Source organism: Colius striatus, chromosome 14 (genome assembly GCF_028858725.1).
Source record: "Colius striatus isolate bColStr4 chromosome 14, bColStr4.1.hap1, whole genome shotgun sequence".
In the NCBI taxonomy this organism is placed as follows: domain Eukaryota; kingdom Metazoa; phylum Chordata; class Aves; order Coliiformes; family Coliidae; genus Colius; species Colius striatus.
This window is the reverse complement of record NC_084772.1, coordinates 2,073,513-2,094,262: the sequence shown is the minus strand read 5'-3', so window position 1 is coordinate 2,094,262 and position 20,750 is coordinate 2,073,513. Positions and strand designations below refer to the sequence as shown.

At 52.5% G+C, this 20,750-nt stretch overlaps 1 protein-coding gene across 1 annotated transcript; it reads left to right on the top strand.

Moving 5' to 3' along the window:
* The first annotated feature begins 2,158 nt into the window (after positions 1-2,158).
* Positions 2,159-18,140, top strand: DRC7 (dynein regulatory complex subunit 7). Its single transcript, XM_062007435.1, has 17 exons — positions 2,159-2,295; positions 2,712-2,886; positions 3,988-4,113; positions 5,743-5,937; positions 6,248-6,397; positions 6,711-6,929; positions 7,582-7,710; positions 9,250-9,325; positions 9,794-9,922; positions 10,675-10,803; positions 12,076-12,293; positions 13,084-13,299; positions 14,280-14,390; positions 15,781-15,891; positions 16,904-17,098; positions 17,658-17,797; positions 17,936-18,140. Exons 1-17 carry the CDS (start codon positions 2,159-2,161, stop codon positions 18,024-18,026), a joined length of 2,547 nt encoding a protein of 848 aa, XP_061863419.1. The 3' UTR covers positions 18,027-18,140.
* The last annotated feature ends 2,610 nt before the right edge of the window (positions 18,141-20,750 follow it).

The window sequence follows — 20,750 nt, the reverse complement described above, 5'->3', positions numbered from 1 at the left end:
CCATTCTGTAATACTGTGCTCTGTGGATCCTCAGAGCTCGAATTGCTGCAGCCACCACAACACCAGCAGCGAATGTGAGCATCCAGCCACCGTTTGCTTCTTCCCTAACCACAACGAAAGCCAGAAAGCGAAAGTGTTCAGCACCTGACCCTGCTTACAGCTTAATGAACTGCCAATTAAAACAAAGAGACAGGGCTTCCTGCCATCCCTTGCTGCCAGCCTTTGGGTGAGAATCTCTGTTTAATTGCTTTAACAAAGCCATTAAATGTGGCAGAAGCTTGCACAGAGCTGCTTGGAGATGCAAAAGAGCAGCTGACAAAGGGAAAGGATGAGGAATGGGGGAGACTTTGTGTGGGTTTTGGCTTTTCTTTTAAAGAGCCTGCAACTCCTGATAGGAGCAACCTTAGGGTCGCAAGTGGTGGGTGACAAAGCAGTCCTGCGGGGGAGGGTTTGGCTGTTTCCTCCTCATTTTGCCCAAAAATCTTCTGGAGGGAGGGGGCTGTGTAGGGCTGTCAGCAGCTCCCAGACAGGGACAGGCTCAGGATGGGGCTGACAAGGGGCTGTGGGATGGGCACCTGAGGAGTCGCCGGGGAGGCTGTGGCAGGAGGCCTGAGGGGGGCTGTGCGTTGGCCCCCGGGGCCGCTGCGGCAAGGTCCGGGGCAGGGAGCGGCCCCGCGGCGCCAGCCGTTACCATGGTGCCCGGCGGCGGCGGTGAGGCCGGGGCGAGGGAGCGAGGGCTGCGGCTGCACCGGGGCTGTGCTGGGGGTCCGGGGGCTGTGCTGTGGGTCTGGGGGCTGTGCTGTGGGCTGTGGGCTGCAGGGGCGGCTGCAGCTGCAGCGGGGTTGTGCTGGGGGTCCGGGGGCTGTGCTGTGGGCTGTGGGCTGCAGGGGTGGCTGCAGCTGCAGCGGGGCTGTGCTGTGGGCTGTGGGCTGCAGGGGCGGCTGCAGCTGCAGCGGGGCTGTGCTGGGGGTCCGGGGGCTGTGCTGTGGGCTGTGGGCTGCAGGGGTGGCTGCAGCTGCAGCGGGGCTGTGCTGTGGGTCCAGGGACTGCAGGGGTGGCTGCAGCTGCAGCGGGGCTGTGCTGTGGGCTGGGGGCTGCAGGGGCAGCAGGCGGCTGCCGGCCTGATGCAGGGGCTGGGGAGCAGTGCCCGTCCCCAGAGAGGCCAGGGCAGGGACACCAAGGTGCTGAGGGGCTGGAACATGTGTGTGAGGAGGAAAGGCTGAGCCCTGGGGCTGTTGAGCCTGGGGAAGAGAAGCCTGAGCTCAGGGGCACCTCAGCAATGCTGAGAAATGCCTCAAGGGTGGGTGTCAGGAGGATGGGGATGGGCTTTGCTCTGTGGTGCCCAGGGACAGCACAAGGGGTGATGGACATGAGCCAGAACACAAACAGTTCCACTTAAACACAAGGAGCAAGTCCTTTGGTGCTGAGGTGAGGGAGCCCTGGCCCAGGCTGCCCAGGGAGGGTGTGGAGGCTCCTTCTCAGGAGGTTCCCAACCCCAGCTGGACACGTTGCTGTGCCCCCTGAGCCAGGGGAAGCTGCTGGAGCAGGGGCTGGGGCTGCAGCAGCTCTGCAGGGCCCTTCCAGCCCCCACCACTCTGGGATTATATTCTATGATTCTGTGACCCCCCTCAGTGCAAGGTCGGTGTGTCCGCTGCTTCTGGAGTCAGTCTGACCGCAAGGAAGGGGAAACAAACAGCCCCCAGCCTCCCCTTGATGCAAATAAATAACATAAGCAGCTTTCTGACCTTGGAGGCTGCTGACTGCTGCAAAACACCCCCCTCCCTCCAAGGCTCCTGAGCCAGGCAGGCTCAGTGCAGCCCGTGGCTCTGGTTTCTCTGTGGTGGAGGAAACAAGATGCACCATGATCTGAGGCTGGACATGGGGCTGTGCTGTGCCTACTGAGCCAGGCTCCCCTCTTCTGTAATCACCCCCATGCTGGAGGCATCCAGAAACATGCAGCAGCCACCTATTTACCAAGCCCAGCCCAAACTCAGACTGAGCTCATCCTTTACTGGCACACTTCTGGCTGCCTCAGCCGTGCTCGTGAGCTAAATAGCTGTGGCCACAATGTGAGTGCTTCTGTGTTGCTCTACATCTGAATCCCATCCCTGAATTCACCCTGGTGCATGCATTTCTGTAGTGCCCACGAGGAGGCAGAATGGAGGTCCTGGAGGAGAAGGAGGAAGAGGACCAAAGAGAAGAAGAAGGGCTGAAGGCTTTGGAGATGACTGATGACCTCCAGGACCTGGAGGGGAAGGTGTCTGTGGAGCAAGCCTGTGTGCCAAGCAATGTACTGTGAGTCATGTGTGTCTGTCAGTTCCTGGGAGGAGCAGAGATGGTCCCTTTGGGATCAGTGGGGAGATTGCACACGTGTGGTCCCTTTGCACAGGGAGGGGAGAGAGAAGCTTTTGTGCCTGGTGTGTTTGTCCAAGGATGGATGTGTGTAAGAAAAGATAACTCAGCTCATTGTACATCCATTCGCTGCATCCATATCAGGACACTGTATAAAGATCCCCTGAGCCTCTGGGTGTACATCAGCTTGCCATCACTCCAGAGAAGCTTGGCTCTGTCAAAATCATGTCCTTGGATGTGATTCCCTTTGTTTTCCCTGGGAAACAGGGAGTCCTTGCCATGTTTTGATAGCAGGTCACCTTGCCCAAACTGTTCCCAGCTGCTTACCTGTGTCTCTCTGCCTCCTCCCACCCTGGCAGTGATTTTGACTGGAGTTCCATTGACACATCTCAGCTACCATCCTCCTACAAGACCAATTCCCTGAAGGAAAAGAAGCTGCTGCAGGTTGCTGCTCACTTCTTCCAGCAGTACACCCACCTCTGCCCCGACCGCAAGCCGCTCTTCCTGCACCCTCCCAACGAGTGTGGTGTGGAGGTACGGGCTGGTGAGGGGCTGTGCCACGGGCACACGGCTGTGCCAGCCACTGGGGAAGGGCAGCAGCCCTTCCTGCCCTCCAAAGGGAGGGGAGAACCCCTTGCTGTGCCCACAGCAGGCACACAGCACCCTGGGAACAACCTGCCTGTCCAATGCGTTGTACCAGGGCACATGGTGGTGCTGAAGAGAAGGCTGAGGGGGCACCTCAGCAATGCTGATTAATGCCTCAAGGGTGGGTGTCAGGAGGATGGGGATGGGCTTTGCTCTGTGGTGCCCAGGGACAGCACAAGGGGTGATGGGCACAGGCTGGGACACAAACAGTTCCCCTGGCCCAGGAGGAGCAAGTCCTTTGGTGCTGAGGTGAGGGAGCCCTGGCCCAGGCTGCCCAGGGAGGGTGTGGAGGCTCCTGCTCAGGAGGTTTCCAACCCCAGCTGGACACGTTCCTGTGCCCCCTGAGCCAGGGGAAGCTGCTGGAGCAGGGGCTGGGGCTGCAGCAGCTCTGCAGAGCCCTTCCAGCCCCCACCATGCTGGGCTTCTGGGATTCTGTGAAGGAAACACATGAAATAAAGGCTCAGTCACAGGGCATCTGGATCAAGAATTAGGTCCTGGTGTGATCTTTGCAGAAGTTACAGGGAAGGAAGCAAATGTGGAAGCTTGTGGTTTGGTTCTGGACCCATGTTGCACAACAGTTGTCTAGTTCTAGACCTGATGCTCCCTGAGGCACCTGAATTGCTACTTTAGACCAGCTTTCCCAACACTTACTGTATCATTAACATGCAAGGCAAGAGATGCAGGAGGATGTAAGAGCTGGAAAGGGCAGGACCTGTATGTCTTGCTTGGAAACTAAGACAACAGCTGGCTCACATGTGTAATGTGTCTGATGAGCTTGATGTTTTAGCCACAGCCAAGCAGAAGGCTTCTCAGCCCCATGCAGGTTGCATCTCAGAACAGGAGATGCAGGTTCCTGATGTTGTTGATACACCCTGGGGTGAGATGGAATGTGAGCTGTGACATGCAGTGCTGGTCAGGGGGGATAGCTTTGGACAGGGCACTCTGCCAAGCATCTGTTGCCTAACCAAAGTCCTCTTGTTGCCCTGACAGAAGTTTGTGAGCACTACACTGAGGCCAACCCTGCTGCCTTACCCAGAGCTTTACCACTGGGATGGCTGTGCCAGCTTTGTCTCTGATTACCTCACCATGGAGCCCCTCAAGTGCCCCATCACACCGGTAAGGAATTGGCTGTGGCCCCATCAGCAACAGCCCCATACCAGAGGCTGCAGAAGAGCCTTTCAAGGGGACACAGTGTAGAAACCCCAGGGGCTGGGATTACAAAGGACTCATCCCTTCATTACTTAGGCAACCCCCTGATTCTCCCAGGCCCTGTGTTGCTGTTTGGAGCTGTAATCCCAGTACATGTACAGTGTTGTACCTGTCAAGCAATTAAGCACCATTTCTACAAGATTGGGCCTGATCCTGCTTTCTGTCACTCCCATGACCAACTGCTCAGGCAAGAGGATAGGGTGGGGATTTCTCTCTGTGGTGCCCAGGGACAGGACAAGGGGTGATGGGCACAGGCTGGAACACAAACAGTTCCCCTGGCCCAGGAGGAACAAGTCCTTTGGGTCTGAGGTGAGGGAGCCCTGGCCCAGGCTGCCCAGGGAGGGTGTGGAGGCTCCTTCTCAGGAGGTTCCCAACCTGTGCCCCCTGAGCCAGGGGAAGGTGCTTGAGCAGGGGCTGGGGCAGGATGAGCTCTGCAGGGCCCTTCCAGCCCCCACCATGCTGGGATTCTCTGCTCTGCTGTGGGCTGCAATGGCTGACAAGCTTCCCCTCCAAAGAACAAGGCAATTTGGATAATGCTTGAGTTCAGTGACCAGTTCTTAGTGGCTTTAGATCTTTCTGTCACAATTTGGGGGATATTTTGGAGTGGCTAAAGGGAGAATTCTAGCCTGGAAAGAAGGGATGATGCCAGAGTTGGGGCAAGTTCTTGGCTGGTGTGAATCAGCTAAGGCAAAGGGAGCACATTCTCTTAGCAGGGGATGCTGAAGCCCTGCAGAGTGCCTCAAACAACCCCCACCAGCTCCATGCTGGCCAGTTGTGTCCCAAGACTCTTGGGGCTTCAAGAGGAACTTTAGCACTTTGCAACCACAGAGAATATAACTCTGCTTAGCAGACACAGACTGCCTCAGTCACCTAAGGTGATGGTGGAGGTGCAGGAACAGACTGTCTACACAGAACCTCTCTATATGCATATTGGTATCTTTGCTCAGTCACCAGTGAGGGCCAGAAGAGAATGTGTTCCCTTTGTCTTCTGCTTTGAAACACTGCAGACAGCCCAGCTAGAGCTGGAGCTAAACCCCACTCCAGAGCTGTGGTTAGCATCAGATTTCCAGCAGCTTGGTGAGCTTCTCCTGCCCATTTCATAGAATCACAGAATCATTTTGGTTGGAAAAGACCTTTGGGATCAGCAAGTCCCAGCCCTGGCCTCACCCTGCCCAGCCCAGCACTGACCCACAGCCCTCAGCACCTCAGCTCCAGGGCTTTGGGATCCCTCCAGGGCTGGGCACTGCCCCAGCTCCCTGGGCAGCCTGGCACAGGGGCTCACACCCCTCTCAGGGGAAAAAGTGCTTCCTATGGTTAAATATGTCACTGGATTTGGGGTCAGAATCTCCTCAGATCACTTTTGAGGACTTTTGGAGTCTGGTTTATACAGGAATTTGATATCACAGGTTCCCTGTGGGTGCAGAGCCTGGGGATATGAGCAATGCCCCCCCCCTCTCTCTCTCTCCCCTGCTCTCTGCCTGGTGCATGTTTCAGCTTCACCAGACATGCTCTGAACACTCCTCTCTCTCTTTCAAGCCCAGTTCACTTTATTCCCCAACCACCATCCTGAAATACCAGCGAGGGAACTGCTTTGACTTCAGTGTGCTGCTGTGCTCCATGCTGATTGGGGCTGGGTATGATGCCTACTGTGTGCATGGCTATGCCACCCATGAGATGTGCACCCTGGATGAGAGCCTGGCGCTGTGCCCCCTGCTCAGGAAGCCACAGGAGGTGAGATCTACAGACATGTTCCCCCACTTTGTTTCCAGGGAGCTCCAGGGTTGAGCTAGTGTGGACAGCTTGAGGCCCACACTGGGTTTCAGTCTGTACCAAGCAGGGACCTCACCAAAGGGGTCTTTTTGAGTGATTTTCCACAGTTTCTTAAGAGGCCTCTTTGGCTTTACTGAATTCCTGCTCACCAAGTTCAATAGTGCAAACTGCCAAGGCTTGGGAATGGGGAAGTACCTATAAGCTCTATATTTTCTCCCTTCTTTGAACCTTTGCTGGGTTTCACAGCAACACCTTGCTTTTGTGGAGGCAGGTACCAAAAGAGGGGATGAAGAAGTCCAACAAGTATAGAGTTAAGCCCCCACCAGACCTGCAGAGCAAGTTTGAGCTTCAACAGGAGGCCAAGAAGAAGGCAGAAACTGAAGCTGCTCAAAAGAGGAAGGAAACAGAAGAGCAGGTCAAGGTAAGCTAGTGAGGTCCACCTCATGGTAAACTCTAGGAGTAAGAGCTGAGACTCTAGTGATGGCTGACCAAAGAAAGGAGGTCACCACCCTGTGCCCCTGCAGTACAACACAACCCTGAGCATGGCCAGCAGCACTTGGCCTCTGGGAACGCTGTGTGTGCTGGCACAGGGCTATGTGCTAAGTACTGCCTCACTCTTCTGAAGAGCATTAAGGGCCTGGAAATCTTTAGAAATGGGCAGAAAGGAGAGTAAGATTGATGCTGGATTGAATCAAAGTGGTGATTAAATGACAGTAATTCCTCCTCTGCTGCAGGGAGTGGAGAAGCCCAAGCGGGACCCTTTGCGTGGCTTACGGGTGCACGCCTGGGTTTTGGTTCTGGCTGGCAAGAGGGAGGTTCCTGAGGCCTTCTTCATCAACCCCTTCACAGGCAACAGCCACAGCACCACAGATGAGCACTTCCTTGGGATTGAGAGTGTCTGGAACCACAGGAACTACTGGGTGAACATGCAGGACTGCTGCAATGGCTGCAAGGTAAAGAGCCCTGGAGCAGCCCTGTGCCTGGGCTAGCTAAAGCCCTGGGCTAGCCCAACATCAGTGGTGCCAGCTTCCATTTAACCAGACCCTGTGTTGCCTTTGCTCTGATTACATAGACTCTGGATCTACTCCAGGACATTCCAGCTCCTGAGCTAGCAAACACAGATGACACCACTTAATAAAACCCTTACAGTGCTAGAATATCAGCTTTGGAGGCTGACTGCACACCCATCCTCTCAAACAACAGCTTTAAAGGCAGAGGATGCTTTGAGTGAGGCAGGAAACATCTCGATTAGGCTCTTCTCACACCTCAGCTACTCCCAGTCTGGGAGGTGAGGGTCTGAGTTAGAGCAAGCTGACCTTAGGGCCATGCATGCCCCAAGGAAGGAGGCACAAGCACTTCCAGCAACTGCCTCTCACCTGTGGCAGAGGTGACATGAGGAAAGGGGTCTGCAGCCCTCTAGGCACAGGGCTGGTTTTTGGGGTCCCACCAGCCAGCCAAGAGTCTGACAAGCCCACCTCCCTGAGATCCAGGGTCTGTCTAGAGTCCAGGCCCAGAGCACTGCCAATGGGCAAGAATGATGTTCAGTGTAGCTTGAGGGCCCTGAGACTGCCTTGGAGTTAAGAGGCTTTTCTCTGTATGGCCTAGGATGTCATCTTTGACTTGAGTGACCCCATCCGCTGGGAAATGATGCTTTCAGCGAGCAACAAGCCCCTTCAGCTGCTCCCAGATGCTGAGGAAGAGAAGGAGTTATGTGACAGTGAGCTGGATGATGTGGTGAGTGACTCCCATGACGCAGTGGGGATGCTGTGTGGAACTGGTGGCTGCTGGTCTGCTGCCCTCCCCAGGTCAGATCACTCTTGCTCTAGCTACATTTCAGTTGGAACTTCAATTTCCTTCCCAATCTTGAAGAGTTCTGATGTTTTCTTGAAGCAGGACCCTATGTGGTGTCCTCAGGTGTTTTTCTAGTCCTCCTGGGCATTGACCTTTGGGATTAAATGATTAAAAAAACCCAAACCCCAAGCTGTTTCTTTTCTGGCTGCTCTTTCTCTGCTTATGAGCAGCTTCCTCTGCTGGCTGCCAGGCAGAGCTGCCAGCCAGATGTGTGGAAATCATATATGTACACTTCATATAGCAACAAATGCTGTGTACTGGAAGCAAAACAGTGGTTTGTTGTGCTGATGGGAGAACACAGCATGATGAAGCAGGCATTGCCCCAGCCCAAGGGGATGGAGGAACAGCAGGAACAGAATGTTCCCTCCTCTTATCTGCTCTCCTCAGCCTGTGCCCATGATGGGGAGCAAAGTGTCCTCCCTTCCCTACATAAGGTGGGCATAGAACGATAGAATGGTGGGAGTTGGAAGGGACCTTTAGAGCTCATTCAGTCCAACCCCCCTGCAGAAGCAGGTCCATCTAGATCAGGTCACACAGGAACGTGTCCAGGTGAGGTTTGAAGCCCTCCAAGAAAGGAGCTTCCACACCCTCCCTGGGCAGCCTGGGCCAGGGCTCCCTCATCTCACACTGGACCCTTATGTTTCAATGGAACTGTTTGTGCTCCAGCTTCATCCCATCACCCCTTGTCCTGGCACTGGATACAACAGAAACAAGTGCTGCCCCAACCTCCTGACACCCACCAGTGAGATCCTTGTAACTATCAATGAGCTCCCCCCTCAGTCTCCTCTTCTCCAGACTGAACAGCCCCAGTTCCTGCAGCCTTTCCTCAGAAGGAAGATGCTCCAGTCCCCTCAGCATCTTGGTGTCCCTGCCCTGGCCTCTCTGCAGTAGTTCCCTGTCTCTGGAGCTGGGGAGCCCAGAACTGGACACAGGACTCCAGCTGAGGCCTCAGCAGGGCAGAGCAGAGGGGAGCAGAACCTCCCTGGCCCAGCTGCCCACACTCCTCCTGATGCCCCCCAGGCTGCCATTGGCTCTTGCCCACAAGGGCACGTTGCTGCTCGTGGGTAGTTGATTATTCACCAGGAAAACCCGTTGTCACTGGTTTGAGTGACAATTGCCTCGTGTATCCCCTCTCCAGCACAAGCATTAGCCAGGAGAAGATCTGTTTGGTAGGCCTGAAGGGGGGTGTGCTGGTGAGAGTGTGAGGGTGCAGGAAAGCTCTCCTTCCACCTCAACTGCAGAGTGCTGCTTGCCTCTGTCCTCAGGCTCCCTGTCACCCACCCAGCTCTCAGAACTGAGCCACTGTGTTCCCCTGGCCCAGGGCAGCCTCGCAGGAGCTGGGCTCTGATAGCTGCACCACAGTGCCTCCTGGCACACGAAGAGAAGCTGCCAAAAATGCAAACCTCTGCTTCTCCTTTTCAGCAGGAAAAGCAGGAGGAAGACACGAGTTTTGACATGCCACCATCCTGGGTAGCCCCAGTGCACATATCTCCCAGAGGTGGGTAGTTTTCCTTTGCCTTTTGTTTGCCCCCCAGCTAACCTTTTGGTGGATTTGGGACACTTGTTTATCTCACTCAAGAGATCCTTCAGGATGGACAAGGTAGAGCAGGGAAGGGCAGCAGGGAAAGCAGCAGTAGCTGGTGGTTTGAGTGCCAACCCCCTGCAGACACACACACACATACACATGGTATTCTCTTGCTAGCTGCATGATTTTGCCTGGGATGGACTTTCTTTTCCTGCTGTGTACAAAGTACTGCCTGTGCACTATCAAATACCTGCTTTTGGGAGAGTTGTTAAGCTGTTATAACACTAAAGCACAACAGGCAGGGTCTGACAGCTTCACTGGCAGCCTCACACAAGCAAGAAATGTGTGATTGCCCTTAGACCATGATTTTCTCCCTCTCTAACTCTTTGGGCTGAGTAGAAGGGAGTCATTTCTTTCCCCTGCCCCTCCTGCCCACTGCAGAGTTTGAGACCCGCTGTTCCCAAGGGAAGAAGGTGATCCTGTACAAGAAAGCCAGACTGGAGAAATGGGCACCATACCTGAATGGCAACGGGCTGGTGAAACGCCTCACTGTCTATGCAGACCCAGACTGTAAGAGGGATGAGCCACACACTGGCTGCACCCAGCACACACGGCCCCTGGGGGGAAGGCGGGTGGTCATCCTCTCTCAGGCCTTCTCATCTGCCTGTTCCCATGGGTGAGGGACTTTATCTACCACATCTTCACCATCTTCATGTCAAACCCTAGGCCTTTACAGCACTGCTTCTGTCTCCCAGCAGTGAGGCTGTTTGGTGTTGTGGGTCAGCTGCTTGGATTTGCAGCCTTCAGAGAAGCAGAAGGCTGGTGGGATGGGAAACAGTAGTGTCACTGTTCCCAGTGGTGTCAACAGAAGCCATAGCAAAGGGCTATTTGTATACTCCAAAGCATTATTCTTCAGGAGCTGGGTCAAGACATCATGCAGATTCCTAACTGGACATATAGTGGCCTTATCCTCAGCCCTCTTGGATAATGTAATGTTCCCATCTCATTTCCCTTTACTCCTGACATAAGATATTTGGGATGGAATTTCTCTAGTCTAACCACCATGCCACCTTCTCTCCCTAAGCTGATTACTTTAGTTTGTGTTGATGGAGAGGAATAAACCCTCTCTGAGTGTAAGTCAGCTGCTCAGACAGTAGGATTCATCTACAGGATGCTGCTGTGCATGGGGCCAATTCCAGTGACTACACAAAGTCTGCTGTGGCTATATCAGGAGCACAGAGGGCTTGCACAGACCCTGAGAGCTCAGCTGAATCTTCAACAGGGTGATGTGAGGTTGTGAAATGGTTTTTGTCTCCTGCCAGGTGCTGAAGTAGTGGAGGTGAAGGAATGGTTCAAAAACCGAGAGGACATGTTGGATACAAGAGAAATAAATAAACAAACCCAACTGACCAGAGACTGCTTCAGCCCAGGACACCTCCTTGCTCTTAAAGGTATTCCAGCCCATCCAGGCAGTCACTGTGGCTGGTGGCACTTCATGTGAATCCTTTCTAGCAGTGTCAAAAGCCCAAAGTTGGGGTGGGGGTGGCAAGCTTATGGGATGAATCACCTAGATAAAGAAAATGGTCTTCAGTGGAGAGAGTTGAGTTGTGGGCTTCCAGTCTTGGACAGTGCTCCCCCCAGCATAACAAAATGCATACCTGTCACACAGAGAGGGTGATGGAATTTACTTTTACCAGGGGAACTGCTGCAGAGAGGCCAGGGCAGGGCCAGCAAGAGGCTGAGGGGCTGGAACGTGTGTGTGAGGAGGAAAGGCTGCAGCCCTGGGGCTGTTGAGCCTGGGGAAGAGAAGCCTGAGCTCAGGGGCACCTCAGCAATGCTGACAAATGCCTCAAGGGTGGGTGTCAGGAGGATGGGGATGGGCTTTGCTCTGTGGTGCCCAGGGACAGGACAAGGGGTAAGGGACATGAGCTAGAACACAAACAATTCCACTTAAAAACAAGGAGCAAGTCCTTTGGTGCCGAGGTGAGGGAGCCCTGGCCCAGGCTGCCCAGGGAGGGTGTGGAGGCTCCTTCTCAGGAGGTTTCCAACCCCAGCTGGACACGTTCCTGTGCCCCCTGAGCCAGGGGAAGCTGCTGGAGCAGGGGCTGGGGCTGCAGCAGCTCTGCAGGGCCCTTCCAACCCCTTCTATTCTGAGATTCAAGTACAAACCTCCCCCTTAGGATTATGTTTAGTCTCTCAGTGTTGTGCAGTTGGGGGAGAGAAAGTCCTGCATTAGATCTATTGATCTTTAGCAGAGGGTTTGGACTAGATGATTTTGATAGGTCCCTTCCAACCCCTACCATTCTGTGATTCTAAAGGAACATTTCACCCCAAGATGCTGTACCCAATCCTGGTTTGGGAAGAGCAGGGCCCAGGCTGGAGCCAGGCTGTGCTCAGTGATTGCCAGTGACAGGACAAGGGGCAATGGGGACAAGCTGGAACAGAAGAGGTACCAAAGAAACACAAGGAAGAGTTTATTCCCTGCTGAGGTGAGGGAGCACTGGCAGGGGCTGCCCAGATGGCCTGTGGAGTCTCCTTCTCTGGAGACATTCAAACCCAGCTGGATGAGTCCCTGTGTGAGGAGAGAACTTCCCTCCTCCTTCTTTTACATTCAGTTGGTTTATTGGCTGCTGAAGAAAGTGACACTTCCTTGGCCACACCTGTGGTGACGGTGTTCTGGTCACCAACTCTGAAAGCACGTCCAACCTCTCTCACATCCTTAGCTCACACCTACACAAGGCTGGAACCAGAGGCTGACCACACAATGGAGTTTTACCACGAGGCAAGAGTCGATGGCCTCCAGAAACGTGTTGCAAAGGCTGAGGAGATGACAGAGTGCTTCGTGGGACGGGAGGACTTCCTGCACCTCCGGCACGTCTGCTTCGGCAAGCGAGGAAAGCCAGTTCCCTTGGCTGGTGCCAGAGCTGACGTGAACATAGTGGTATGGATGAGGCAGGAGCAGAGAAATAGCTGTCACTGGGATATTTATACTATGCAAAATATATAGCCTAAGGCTTTAGGTGCGTTTTCAGTGGGCACAGACAAGGTGAGACACCAGATGAGACATCCAGTGTCTCTCAGCTTTTCGTGTGACAGGGAGCTACGAACTGCAGGGGGCAGCTGGAGTGAACCTAGGAAAGCAGGACATGGAACGTGTGTGTCAGAGGAAAGAAACAAAGCTTGACTGATCCTGGGGCTCTAATTTTCACAAGACTCAAAAGCAAGAAAATGATTTCATGGTAGGTTGCTGAGGAAGTGGCTCATTGCTCTGATTCAGTGTGAGCTTTTCCTCTGCTCAGGCCTGAGTTGCAGCAGCAGGGTGGGAGGAAATGTCTGGCTCGAGACACTTAACCTGCCAAGACAGAGCCCTGCAGTGGCCTGCACCACACATGCTCCTTTTTCCTTCCCTGTCTTGAGGAATGTGGGAAGCTGTTGTGCTCCAAAATACCTTGATCCTGCAGTTCTGTCAGGCAGGGATGCACCCCAAGGTACCTTTGAGCTCGGAGAGCGTACTCAGCTCCACAAATAGGAGACTTCTGTTTTGCTCTCAGCAGCTTTGTGCTTTTTGTCAGACACAGGAAAGAACAGCAACGTGGGCCAAGAGATGCCATTGTAATCCAGGCAGAGAAGCCCTTTTTTTTATCTTGGCTTTGTACACAACACTCTGCAAATCTTGCCAGTTTTCTGTCCTGTCTAACCTGCTTCCATCTCTTTCTTTCCCCCCTTGTTAGCAAATCAAGGAGTGTTTCCACAGAAACCTAGAAAAGCCAGCTGATGAAGATGTAGCAGAACGTATCTTCCTGATCTCAGAGGAGTCAATCCATCTGACATACCACCTCAAGGACAAATACATTACTGCCTCAAAGAAGGATTTCTTCAAAGTGGCAGAGAATGATATGAAAGCAAATGAAGCCATCATGACCCCAGAAATGTGCATCACATACCAGGTATGGAGAAAACTACTTGTGGCTTGGAGTTTTTCTAGATGACAAGACACAGAGGGAAGGTGTTATGTCAGTGGGAGAGCTACAAGCATGACATCTTCCATGCTGCCCTCACAGTCAGCCTCCAGGCTGACAGCACCAAGGCTGGAAGTAGGACAGGCTTGCTCTAGCTGTGCCTGAGGTCACTTCCCAGGCTTCCTCATCAGGCAGCATGGGCACAGCCACTGGGATCCTGCAAGATGCTGGTTCAGCAGCTGTTTGGCTCAGCCCTATGGGTTCATGGCAGGGAAGCTGAAATTTCCTCTCCTGTTCTCCCTTGAAGAGATACATGGCAGAGGCAGACATCCTGGGGTCTAGCTCCATGGATTTCTTGGGCAACATCATTGCTTAAATGTCCCAGAGTTTCCCCTGCAGATGCAAAGCAAGTTGCTGAGGCTTAATGCATTGCTGGTAGACAGACAGCATTAAAGGGAACATACTCCAGAAAGAAGTGGAGTGCTGTCATGAAGCCCAGTTCTCTCACTGGGGGCAGAGGGGTCAGCCCACTAACAGCATTGCTGGGAGTGTGTAACCAGGGGCACAAGCCTGCCAGCAAATTCTGCAGTGATGCTGCACAATCACACTGAGGAAAATCAGACAGAGATTGCAAAGACGGGGCTTTTCTTTGAATGTTGTGCAAGTTTCTGTTTCCTGATGGGGAGAAGGTACAATTTCTGGAGAGCCATCCTTTCATCTCTAACCCTGCAAAACTGGTTCCAACCACATGACAGCAGCCTCAGCAAAGCTCAGGTGGCTCACATGACATGGATGCAAAGTCAAAACAAAGTCTAATCAACTGTTGACCCTGGGTTAGATGTTTCAGTGGTGGGAATCAGCATCACTGGATTGACTGTAGCAGAATTGGGCTGATTTCTGTTAGCAGAGTACCTGCTCCCATGCACCCAGACAGCACTGCTGGTTTTCACTAGCTCATCTGCTTCCAGGCAGGGTCATCTGAGAGAGATGAGAAGCTGCTCCATCTGTACAAGTTGTTGCAGGAGCTAACAGAGGAAGAGAAGCAGCTGAAGCAACACATCCAGCAATCTGAAGCAGAGGTAATGGGGAGGTGTCCGTGCTGCTGTCAGAGCTGGTTGGGCATGGAAATGGTTTCAGCTGACTGGTTGCCACAGCATCCTCAGCATAAACTGGGATCTGGTGTCACAAAGCCAGTCCCTTGTGCTGAATTACTAAGCCATTGTTCAGTAAAGGTGTAGCTTGAATATGTTTATGGAGAGTCAGGCACTTTCCAGCTCCTGCTCTTACTCTTCCTTCTCCAAGTGGAAGAAAGCTCCAGAGAGCAGATGGCAGCACATGAATCAGGGCACTGGAAATGTGCCTCCCTTCTGCTGGGCATGAGACCAAAAAGAGAGGACATTGTAGGCAATGTTGTACCTGGTTGCTGGGCATTTCCAGGAAGTCCTATCCAAAATATTGCAGTGCTTTTTTGTGGGAGCAACTGTAGGGAGATATTTCTTAAAAGCCACGTGCAGGTACTGCTCAACACAGTGACCAGCATCACAAGTCTGTGTGCCTGCATGCCTTTGTCACCACAAAACACAACCATGCTAGCAGATGGAGGCAAAGCTATTGGACTTGGATTCATTTTCATGTTTCTGGGAGGAAGGAGCCACCCTGAAGGAGCTGGTGTGGGAATGCTCAGCTATATTAGCACTGAAGACTAGGAATAATTATGAACAAGATTGCAAAAGTCCATTTATTTTCCAGAGATTTGAAGCCAGGTCACTGTCACCTCATGGACACCTTGCCAAATCTCCCAGTCTTGATGTGTCAACAGACAAAATATTCACATGGGTTGTGCTCTATATATGTCACAGAATCAGAGAAGCTCAAGGGCTGGAAGGGACTTCCAAAGCTCATCCAGTGCAACCCCCTGCCAGAGCAGCACCACCCAGAGCAGGGCACACAGGAACTCATCCAGCTGGGTTGGAATGTCTCCAGAGAAGGAGCCTCCACAGCCCATCTGGGCAGCCCCTGCCAGTGCTCCCTCACCTCAACAGGGAACAAATTCTTCCTTGTGTCTCTTTGGAACCTCTTCTGTTGCAGCTTGTCCCTGTTGCCCTTTGTGCTATCATTGGCCATCCCTGAGCACAGCCTGGCTCCAGCCTCCTCACACCCACCCTTGATGGATTTGTACACATTCATGAGGTCACCCCTTAGCCTCCCCCTTTCCAAGCTAAAGGGCCCCAGACAAAGAAGTAAACCATCAACATCTAAAGCAGTGGCAAGACTCCTGAAGAGCTCAACAAATAACACCAGTAATTGTGCTCAAGAAGCTCATGTTGAGCAGCAAGCTAAAAACACAACCAGCAGCAGTTTGATCGATTGGCAGGATCTACATTAAACCCATATTTATCCTCACACCACAGCATCTGCTCTGTTAGCAGGCCATTCTGTGGGAAAGCTGCCTGCTGGTTTCTTTGGCAGGTGTTACAGCTTTTGAAGACCCGTGAGAGTGAGGAAGCTGCTGTTACATTGGGTGTTTCAGTTTATGACACAGAGAGGAATGGAAAGAGAAGACAAGAGGATGAAGCCATGGTAGGTAGGCTTCTTTAATCCCTGGAGCTATGACATGTATACAAAGAAATGCAGGGTAAGCTTTTTCTGGCTGAGGAATGATCTCTGAAGAGCTTGTGGTATCATTAAAATATACTGGGGCAAATCTCTAAGAGGTGTAAGGCAGCACAGCTTCAGGTGTCTCCCTGTGAAAACAGAACACAGTCATGCCATGGCCTTCTGACTTTTCTGACCAAGAAAGGTTATTGGTTTGGTTTGTTTAGTTCATAAAGAAAACAATCAACAAGGATTAATTGATAACAGGGATTATGGGAGGTGTATGATAACAGATTCCAAGCTGCATCCTTCCAGCCAGGCTTTATTTGGTTAGGCAAAGAGGCAAAGCTGGGTGTGACAGGAATCAGTTGCTTTCTTGGTGTTCATTATTACTTGCAAAGCCAGTTTTGTTCCAGGATCTCTGCTGAGGAATAACTCAAATGTTCTGGACAAATACAAAAAGATTGAAGAATAATTACTTGCAGTTTTTCATGACCTCCAAGGTGCTTCTTGTGAATGGTTCTTAGCCTGAGCTTTTGTGAATGAAGAGGTTATGAAAGGTGGGGGCAGGTTGATCACACCAAACCTCTGGTGTGAAACACAAGCAGGGGAAAAGATGCCAGAGGCAGCTGTTTGGCAGCCTATGAGCTGGTACCACTCAACATACCCCATCCTAATCTTTCTCTACTCAAACACAAATGGATTTGGCAGAACCCTTCTTGCACCTTGGTGGATAAGGTGTTTTGTATAGGAGATGTCTCTACAATCAAAGAAATGAGAAGTGTTAAAAAGGATGATGGAAAATAAACTCTATGGGGAAAAAAAAAGAGCTCAGTTCCTTGGGAAGAGGGAGTGGCATGCAAAGCAGTCATTTTGACCAAACCATAGGAAAAAGAAGCTTTATTTCTTCAAGGATAGGGGCTTGTCCTTTGCTTTGATTTTGCTTTATCACAGGGTGTTTGTGGGACCATGACTCTCTCTGTCCTTTCCCCTCCAGAAGAAGAAAATGGAGGATGAACCCCTGGGACAAGAGGAACAGGATCTGGATTATCTGGCACCTTTCCTTATTCAAATTGGCTACAGAGCCACATTGACCAAGGGGCAGGCCCTGCGTGTCAGGGATGACTGCCTCACCCATCTGAAGCAGCATTTTGTTGCTAAGGCCAACATCATCCAGGCTCGCTTGGAAAAGGTATTGCCAGCCTTGTGCAGGGTGGGCACAGAATCCCAGCATGGTGGGGGGTTGGAAGGGACCTTTAGAGATCATCTAGTCCAACCTTTCTGCTAAAGCAGGATCACTTAGAGCAGGTCACAGCATCTTCCTGGAGACACTCCTGCACTGGCACACGTCACACTCTTGCTCACCCCAGGCAAGAAACAAACCTCCTTTCATTAAGAGAGCTGTAAACATGCCTGTGTTTTTATTTATCACATGTTAGCATGTGAGATCAAAGAACAAAACAGCTCCAGGGTGAAATCTGTCCCCATGTTGATCAGAGACAATTTGGCTCTCCAATGCTTCCTGATGATAGTGAAGCAAGGCATTCTGATTTTGTGGCCTCTTGCTGTTCAACATGCCTTGCCTCCCCTTGTTTTCTCCAGTGAGGCTTCATCCCAACATTATTGCCCCTCATGAAAATAAACCAGCTCTGATTTGTGGTTTCTTTCATCTCTGAGTTGCACTTTAGTCAGTCTTTGCTCTGCGCTCTCCTCTCCATTACCCTGACTTCTGGTTGCTCATTCCCCAACAGGCAGTGGAAGAGCTGCAGAAGAAGGACCAGTGGTTTCGGGAAAACCAGAAGGAGCTCAGTGCAGCAGAGGAGAAGGATTACTTCACCCATTGCTCTGAAACCATGTTCCACATCCGCATTCTACAGCTGAGGCTCAACAGGTGATGTGAATGGCTGCCTGAGTGGCACCCGGGGGAGGTCTACAAGTCACCTCCCAGGAGCTGAGCACTGCAGCCATGCTGTAGGATACTCCCTGCCCTGCTGCAGTTTTCCCTCTGCCACTTCTCTACTTGTTCTAGGGAGAAGCAGACAGCACCACAGAAGTACCTTGCTCTGGAGGAGAAGCTGTGCAAGGATCCTCGGCTGGCCGAGCACCTCAGCCACACCTGATCCAGCCACTGGGAGTTGGTGCTGAGGTCTGGGGAAGGCAGCCTGGAAACAAACATGCAAAGGTTTTCCTACTTGCCTGCAGTAAATGTTTCCTTATCATCAGCTTTTAATGTACTTGTAGCATTCCTCTTGTTCTTTTCCCTCTTCTGTTTTAAGGCTCATTTACAATTATCAGGAGGCAAGGTGCTTTCTCACACAACCCCATCGTGGGGGAGGGAGCCCAAAGGCTGAGGGAGATCTTGGCCCTAAGCTCTGCTTCAGAAGGTGCTACAAATTATGTACACTCTCATTGTGTCCTCCTGGCAAGAAGCCAGTGGATCCTGGGGGCATCAGGATGAGTGTGAGCAGCAGGTCAAGGGAGGTTCTGCTCCCCCTCTGCTCTGCCCTGCTGAGGCCTCATCTGGAGTCCTGTGGCCAGTTCTGGGCTCCCCAGCTCCAGAGGGACAGGGAACTGCTGGAGAGAGGCCAGGGCTGGGACAGCAAGGTGCTGAGGGGCTGGAACATGTGTGTGAGGAGGAAAGGCTGCAGCCCTGGGGCTGTTGAGCCTGGGGAACAGAAGCCTGAGCTCAGGGGCACCTCAGCAGTGTTGAGAAATGCCTCAAGGGTGGATGTCAGGAGGATGGGGCAGCACTTTATCTGTTGTATCCAGTGACAGGATGAGGGCTGATGGGATGAAGCTGGAACACAAAAAGTTCCATTTAAACACAAGGAAAAAGTGTTTCAGTGAGGGAGCCCTGGCCCAGGCTGCCCAGGGAGGCTGTGGAGGCTCCTGCTTGGGAGGTTTCCAACTCCTCCTGGACACGTTCCTGTGCCCCCTGATCTAGATGGGAGCTGCTTTAGCAGGGGAGTTGGACTGGATGATCTCTAAAGGTCTCTTCCAACCCCCAACATTGTGAGATTCTCTGCATTGCAGAGCTTCTCTTCCCCACAGCTGCCCCCTGGCTCAGCATTGTTTGGGATTGCTAGTTGTTTTTTGTCATCACATTTGCTGTTGTATCACAAGCAAAGCTGTTGGACCTTTGAGTTCACAACACATGTCAAAACCTTCCCTTTGGCCTCCCCTTTAACCCAGCAAAGACTAACACACAAGCTTTGTGTTTGAACATCATTGTTGTCACTGCACTGCCTCACAGCTATTGGCAGATAGGGTAAAGAGCCAGGAGAAATCCAAAAGGCATCCCAAACTCCAGAAACTGGAAGTGTTTGGGTTAGTAATCACTCCCTGTAACAATCCCCTTCAACCAAGCCTCTACTGCCTGCAGCTGGCGGCAGGCAGAAATGCACTGTCTGTGCTACAGCAGCAGGGACATCCCACCTGAAATGCAGCATGAGGCTGGGCAGTGACACTGCTCAGTTTATGGCAGCTGTCCATTCAAAGTGTAATAGATCCACCAAAGGGCTCTTACAGAGAAACACTCCCCACAAGTGCCTGTTTTATTACAGCAGAGTCATCTTCTCTTGCATTGTTTGTTACACTTTAAGAGGTGAAGACAATGCTAAAAGCAAAAGGAACCATTATCTCATTATGCCTCAATCTGAACACCTGAGGGTATTAAAATATGCCCAGTTACCTTTGCTTGGGTGTCACTTGAAGGATGCACTTCACTTTGGGTTTGGTATCTCCTGTGGGAGATGGTTGCAATGTTGGACACCCACCACTGCAAATCTCTATGTCTGCCTGTGCCTCTCAGCTCCTGCTTTTGGAGCTCTGAGATGTTTCATGACAACACCTCTTGTCCCAAGCCATTTGCCACCAGCAGCAGCCCTATTTCACGCTGACAAGCTGTTTCTGACAGCTCTGCATCCCTCTATTATTTCTTGGTTAATGTGGTAATCTGGCACTGATAACCCAGAGAAGGAGAAAGCTCAGACAAGCTGCTTCTTTCAGATAGTGGTTAGTGCTCTTCCCTGCTGAGGTGAGGGAGCACTGGCAGGGGCTGCCCAGATGGGCTGTGGAGGCTCCTTCTCTGGAGACATTCAACCCCAGCTGGATGAGTTCCTGTGTGCCCTGCTCTAGGTGGCCCTGCTCTGACAGAGGGTTGCATTAGATGAGCTTTCAAGGTCCCTTCCAGCCCTTGAGATTCTGTGATCAGGAGTCTCAGGAACTTGCCAAAACAATTCCCACATCACAAAGACTGTGAACTGCTGAGGGACTAAAGGGCCTCAGGGAACTGGGGGTGAAAGGGAACCCTCAGAACAAAGGAGCAAGCGAATGTGTGGTTGTGAACTCGTCAGTGGCAGTTCAGTACCAGCAAAGATGCCAGAACAAATTCATTTAAAACCCCTTTTACAGGCACTAGGGACACGGCAACTGCCAAAATAAGAGCCGCCAACATCAAAGACTAGCATCAAACTCATTTGATTTCCTCTGTTGATGGAGTAATTGGCAGCAGGGACGGCGAGGGAAGAACAGACGTGGCCCGACTCCGCCTCGGCCCGGCTGGCTGCCCAGCGCGGCTCCGCCGGGAGCCAAACCGACCCGAGCCAGAGCAGCTGGTGCGAGCGTCGCCTGGCAGAAAAAGGGACGGGAAAGGGGGGACCCGGGAGCCCCGCTCTCACCAGCGCCGCGTCCGGGACAGCTGCCGCCGGGAAGCGCCTCACGGGGACACAGCGGCCGCAGCCCGCTCCGCAGCCGGCCCCGCAGAGCCTCCGTGCTGGGGGAACGCTGCATCCCCGCGGCGAGGCGGGACGGGAGGGACGGGAGCGGCCGCCATCGCCGCCCCT